A 6,631-nucleotide genomic window follows, 5' to 3' on the forward strand; every position below is an offset into this window, starting at 1 on the left:
GGGTATGGGGCACAGAAGTGTCACAGGGTCAGCCTCTGTGTAGGTGGTTTCACCAGACATCAGAACTGTACAGTTGAGAGTGTGGGATTATTTTGATTCTGACTCAGTGCTCCCACTCCAGCAGTTGTCTATACTTGCCACTGCACCCTGAAGGGAGCAGGGACCATGGGAGAGGGGTCGGTAACCCCGAGGGGGTTGAATCTGGGTCTGTCAGTTTGTTGGTGAGCCTGGGGCCAAACTAGTTTCTGGGGGAAATTGCAGAAAGGCTGATGTAGCAACAGTGGGTGGTTTCATTATTATGGGCCTTGTGCTGACATCTCTGTAGCCACAGAAGTTCTTAACCTGGGGTCTGTGGATAGAATTCAGGGAGTCCATCCATGAACTTAGATGGGGGAAATTGCACTTTTATTTTCATTAACCTTAGCTGGAGTTTAGCATGTCTTCCACTTGGTTGTAGGCAATGCAGCACAGTTATCTTAGCAAACACCTGTACCTTGGTCACCAGTAGGAATCACAGCTGTTTTTACCATTACATCACAGTTGTAGAGCTATCGGAAAAAGCAATTTACACTTGTCACTACTTTAAAGTTATGGCAGTTATTAGACACACTGTTGGATGTATAATACTTTAATAAAGAAGCTTTTATTATGCTATCACAGTGTGTTTTTTTTTGTTTTTTTGTTTTTGTTTTTTTGGTTGTTTTTTTTTGAGACAGAGTCTCCAGTCACCCAGGCTGGAGTGCAATGGCATGATCTCAGCTCACTGCAACCTCCGCCTCCCAGGTTCAAGTGATTCTCCTGCCTCAGCCTCCCAAGTAGCTAGGATTACAGGTGTGCACCACCATGCCCAATGAATTTTTGTATTTAGTAGAGACGGCGTTTCACCATGTTGGCCAGGTTGGTCTTGAACTCCTGATCTCAAGTGATCCGACTGCCTTGACCTCCCAAAGTGCTGGGATTACAGGCGTGAGCCACCATGCCTGGCTGTCTATCACAGTTTTAAGTAATTTGTTAAATGTGTTTAAATACAATTGATTTCCTTTGTAATTCTAAGTGTGTGGTTTTACACATTTAAAGGCATTGTTCTGTTCAGTCGTGATAGCTCCCACCTGTAATCCCAGGACTTTGGGAGGCTGAGGTAGGAGGATTGCTTGAGCTAAGGAGTTCAAGATCAACCTGGGCAACATAGTGAGACCCCTTCTCAAAAAAAAAAAAAAAGATAAAGATTTTAAAAAGAAATAAATGAAAGTATTGCTCTTAGAAAGAGACCATGGGCCTCCCTAGACTGTTGAAAGGGTCTATGGCCCCAAAATGGTTATAAGCTCTTATTCTAATTGGAAATTGAGCCTATCTAGATATTTGAAATTAAGAATTATGAAATCATCATTTTTTTCTTTGTAAAATATTGTGACTCTGCTAACAAGAGTCCTTGCTCTTTAGAAAAATGTACTGAGGGCCTGGCACAGTGATCCTAAGTGTTCTGTTTTATACTCAGATCAAGTGATCCGCCCACCTCAGCCTCCCAATCCTGTAATCCCAGCACTTTGGGAGGTTGAGTTGGGCGGATCACTTGAGGTCAGGAGTTTGAGACCAGCCTGGCCAACATGGTAAAAACCTGTCTCTACTAAAAATACAAAAATTAGTCCCATGTTGTGGCACATGCCTGTAGTTCCAACTACTTGGGAGGCTAAGGCACAATTACTTGAACCCAGGAGGTGGAAGTTGTAGTGAGCCAAGATCGTGCCACTGCACCCTAGCCTGCCAGCCTAGGTGACTGAGACTCCATCTCGAAAAAAGAAAAAAGAAAAATTTACTGAGATACAGGCTGAGTATCGCTTGTCTGAAATGCTTGAGCTCCAAAGTGTTTTGGATATTTGATTTTCTAGAATTCTGGAATATTCTATTATACTTAATGGCTAAGCATCCCAAATCCAAAAGTTCAAAATCCAAAATGCTCCAATGAGCATTTCTTTTGAGTATCATGTCAGTGCTCAAAAAGCATTAGGTTTTGGAGTGGTTCAGATTCTGGGTCTTTGGAAGCATTTTGGATTTGGGGTTTTTGGATTTGAAATGCGCAACCTGTAGTTACAGATGAAAAGGAACGAATTAACACCAAAACCATGAGGGGCAGCAGGGCCTGAGAAGTGTCTCCAAAAGGCACGTTTCTGTATGAGACTGTGAAGGTGGTACTTGTTTTGGGGGGACACTTGGAAGTCATCCTTAGGAGCCCACTAGAGTCTTAGCAACATTTCAGGAGCTCTCCCTGGGTCCCTGGGTCACTTGGCCGTAGCCAAGCCAGGGAGCTCCCTGGTCTCCTGGCAGTGAGCTGGTTTCCATCTGTCTAGCCTACCCGGCCTCTGTTTTGAACGCGTTTCCCTTATTTTTCATCTGCCGTGGGCCGTGCCCTCCTTGTGCTTCTTTGCACTGTGTTCCCCAGTCTAGTGCTGGACACCCGGTCAGAGCCGGCGTTTGTCAGGCCGACCTAAGTCGGGCTGTCCTTGTTTAAGCTTATTGTATTTGAAGTTTTAGCCATTTGCGAGTCTTTTGAAAGCTTTAGACAATAACTCTAGAAAATACACAGACTCACACGTCTGAAATTTGCATACATTTCAGGGTGTGGATCCCTGAAAGCCTGCTGGGGATCCAAGGCCAGGACCCTGGTCAGTACTGCTACTGCTCAGTGGTCATGGCGATACTGGCGGTGCTCGCTGTGTGCCAGACACGTCATTTTTTCTTTCTCTCTGAGAATCAGCTTCTGTTATCATCCCCATTTTTCTGGAGGAGGAGATGGGGACCTTTATGGGGGATTAAGTAACATGTCCAAAGTCACAGAGCTAGGATGTGACTGAGCCCCTGGATCCCAACCCAGCCAGTTGGATTCTAGGCTGGAAGAGCCCTTTGCAGGAGGGTAGCCTTCTCCTCAAACCAGCAAGTCTTCCATCTTAGCAATTACCAACTCCCTGACCCCACTCTGGCAGGAAAGCCTTCTGTTTTTCTGAGACAGGGTCTTGCTCTGTCACCCAGGCTGGAGTGCAGTGATGTGATGATGGCTTACTGCAGCCTTGACCTCCTGGGCTCAAGTGATCCTTCCACCTCAGCCTCCCAAGTAGCCGAGACTATAGGCATGCGCCACCAACCATGCTCTGCTAATTATTGTATTTCTGGTAGAGACGAGGTTTTGCCATGTTGGCCAGGCTGGTAGGAAGGCTGCCTTATATTTAACCCTGCTCTCGGTTCTGATCGCCCATGACTCTCTATGTCCTGAGGTGGGCAGTATTGGCCGCCTTGGGTGGGGCAGGGGGTTCATGGGTGGCCAGCAGGCTCTGGCTGCTCTCTCAGACCCTTCTCCTCCCTTTCCCCCTCCCCTGCCAACAGCAAGAGGAGAGCCTACCCCCTCCCTCATCGCATTGCTTGTGTCTGCCTGAGCTCCTCTATAGCGTGCTCAAGCCTGCCGCATGCTTGGGCCACAGATGAACACAGGTTTTTCTTTTCTGCACTTCCCGCAGGCGAAGCTGGTCCGGTACATTTGTAAGCAGCGGCAGTGCAAGCTGAGCGTGGCTCCCAGCGAGAGGACCCCGGAGCTCAACAGCTACCCCCGCTTCAGCGACTGGCTGTACACCTTCAACGTGAGGCCGGAGGTGGTGCAGGTATGCAGGTCGGGGCTGCACAGGGGTAGGCATGAAGGACCAAGAAGAGGGCACACGCACACACCGCAGGGCTAGCTTCCCCATGGCTAAGGGGTGATGCACTCTACTCTTGAGAAGGAGGATGGGGAGGGACAGCAGCAGCCGGGAGGGATCCAGGGTACATGTGGCTCGGACAGGCGCCCTGGGAGCTATTGCCTGATGAGCTAGGGCAGCGCCACACTGGCCACTGATTTGTTCACCACACTTACAACAGTCAGCATTTATGGAAGCATAGCTGCGTGGCAGACACTGTGTTAAATGTTTCTGTGTTTTGTAGGACAGACAATCTCACTTCTCATGAAATCCTATAAGGAAATTACTATCATCGTTGCCATTTTATACGTGAGGAAAGTAAAGCACAGAACGGTGAAGTAAGTTATTTAAAATCACACAGCTAGTAAATGATAGCCTTGGAATTTGGAAACCAGAGTCTGAATTTAGTTTAGTCTTCAAACTGCTACAATATGCTGTCTTCCTTCCATTGTTCTCTCTGCCTGTCTATGTAACCTACCCACCTGTCAGCCAGCCAACTAACCAACCAGCCTGCCCTGATGTGTGCTGTGCCAGGTGCCAGGAGTGCAGGTCAGCTCTCATGGGGTGCAGGTCAATCCTACTTGGCAGGTGCGGTTCACCCAGTCAGATCTCATAAATCCCCTACTTCTACCCCAAAATTAATAATACTAGCTTTTGTTACTGTGTAAAAAGTAGCATGAATGCATAATATGTAGATACTTTGGAAACAGAGAAGGAAATAAATCACATGCATACTCTCTGCCACTCAGAAAATCTATGATCATCAAGGTTGGCGTTTTTTTTTTTTCCCTCCCAAAACAGAAATCTTTTAAAAATTTCTATCTGGCCTGTCCTGTACGGTAGTCACAAGCCTCGGCTAGTCCAAATTAAAATGTGCTATAACTTCAAAGATAGCAACTCATTAGAAATAAGTCATTAGTAGCTTTTTATATCTAGCATAAATGATGCTCCTGGATATATTAGGCTAAATAAAACATTATTAAAATTAATTTTCTATATTTTTACTTTTTAAAGTGTCACTTCTTGATAATTAAAATCCGAGTATGTGGCTTGCATTGTATTTCTGCTGAACAAAACTGGTTTAAACCATCCTGAATAAATTATGTCTTGTTCTTACCATTTGAAATGCGAACCAACATGTTTTCTCCACATTTTCACCCTTTTGTGGTATATTTGTTATTTATGTTTTATTGAACACCTATGACGTAGTACCAGGCAGAGGTCAGTTCCAGCCATTGGCTATGAGATCATAGTGTTTAATATTATTTATGAAGCAATTTGTATCATTAGGAATTTTCCCTAGGAGAGATTCCCAGATGAAAGTGATACCAACATCAAAGGTTCCATCATGGGGTGCGGGCGATTGGGGAGACCTATGGGGGGGGCTCAGTGCCAAGAGCTTTCTGCACCTCAGATGGTCCTGGAGCTGTCCCAGGCCCCCAGGCCACTCATACCCGTGACTCTCAAGAAGCTGGCAGAAAGGACTGGGGTAGCGTGAGGTGAAGTGTAACTGCTATATGAGGCAGAGGTTCCTCACAGTCAAATATACCTTCAGATGTCATGTACAATGAGCTACAGTCTCCATCCATCTCCCCACCCGCCTGCCTGCCCAGCAGTTTTCTGCCTATAGGAAGGTGATCATATGTGTAATGTTGAGTTACTGATTTAAAATCATGAGGGCCAGGCACGGTGGCTCAAGCCTGTAATCCCAGCACTTTGGGAGGCGGAGGCGGGCAGATTGCTTGAGTTCAGGAGTTTGAGACCAGCCTGGCAAACATGGTGAAACCTGTCTCTACCAAAAATACATAAATTAGCCAGGTGTGGTGGCACGCACCTGTAACCCCAGCTACTTGGGTGGCTGAGGCAGGAGAGTCACTTGAATCTGGGAGGTGGAGGTTGCAGTGAGCTGAGATTGTACCACTGCACTCCAGCCTGGGTGACAGAGTGAGACCCTGACACACACAAACACACACATGCACACACACACACAAAATAAAAAGAATAAAATAATAAAATTATGGACTTGGAGATTATGAAGAGTTGAGTGGTCCCTCAGCCCCCCACGCATTCTACCTTGTTGCCTTCCCACCACCCTCTGCCCCTCCCCTCCCTAAGAGCTCAGAGGCAGAAAGCAGCTTCTGCTCACACTTCCGTCCTCAGCTTACGGTGAGGACATGAGGGCTGTATGTCAGCCCCAGAGCTAGTAGCAGAGACATCCTTAAGATTCAGACCCAGCCATGCTGGACTCCAGAGGGCCCTTCACTTCTTTCTCCGGTCCTAAGACATCTTTTGCGGATAGCTTAGCTTCCCAAAGGATTTCCCTCTGGAGATCCGAAATGTGTAGGGGACCCAGCTTTATCTATGTCCACCTTTGAGAGAGGGGCCAGGAGTTCTGGGGCAGAGGCCAGTACCACGGAGGTCAGGTCAGCCGCAGGGGCTGCTTTGGCTTCTGGACAGCTCTGTGGTGATAGCTGGGACAGGGGTCTTCCAGCCAGGCCCAGAGGTATAGGCGATACTGAATCAGGTAACGTTTGAAGCATGAAGTTATGAGTGAAGCAACAGAGCTTGGTGGTCACTGAGGGGCAAGCTCATTTGTATCCAGGGATCAGGCAGGCCGCAGAGCCCAAAAGCCAGAGAGGGTAGGCAACCAAGATGTCACTTGGAGTGGGGGACTGGAGTGGATGCCTGGGTGGAGAGAGCTCTGTGGCATGCTGGAGTCAGGGCGCAGCAGCAGGAGCACTCCAGCGTCCAGTGACTTCTCCACCTGGAGATGAAGAAGCATCTCAGAAACTAACGTGTTTTGAGCAGGGCTCTTACTTTTCCCTGGCTATTGACATACACGTTTTCTTCCCACCCCGTCTTCCCATCCCAGTAAATGGCAGCATTGTCTACTAGTTGCCTAAGCCAAAAAC

At 47.4% G+C, this 6,631-nt stretch overlaps 1 protein-coding gene across 1 annotated transcript in view; it reads left to right on the forward strand.

The window, feature by feature from the left end:
* The window catches only part of LOC116543353 (collagen alpha-1(III) chain-like), a 110,590-nt gene extending 106,084 nt beyond the window's left edge, over nucleotides 1-4,506 (forward strand). The window contains exon 5 of the mRNA XM_032268850.1: nucleotides 3,507-4,506. Coding sequence (XP_032124741.1) covers nucleotides 3,507-3,722 — 216 coding nt within the window. The 3' untranslated portion in view covers nucleotides 3,723-4,506. The remainder of the gene's footprint in view (nucleotides 1-3,506) is intronic.
* The last annotated feature ends 2,125 nt before the right edge of the window (nucleotides 4,507-6,631 follow it).

The sequence above is a fragment of the Sapajus apella genome, unplaced genomic scaffold, assembly GCF_009761245.1.
Source record: "Sapajus apella isolate SASKATOON/1434 unplaced genomic scaffold, GSC_monkey_1.0 scaffold186, whole genome shotgun sequence".
NCBI classification, from domain to species: domain Eukaryota; kingdom Metazoa; phylum Chordata; class Mammalia; order Primates; family Cebidae; genus Sapajus; species Sapajus apella.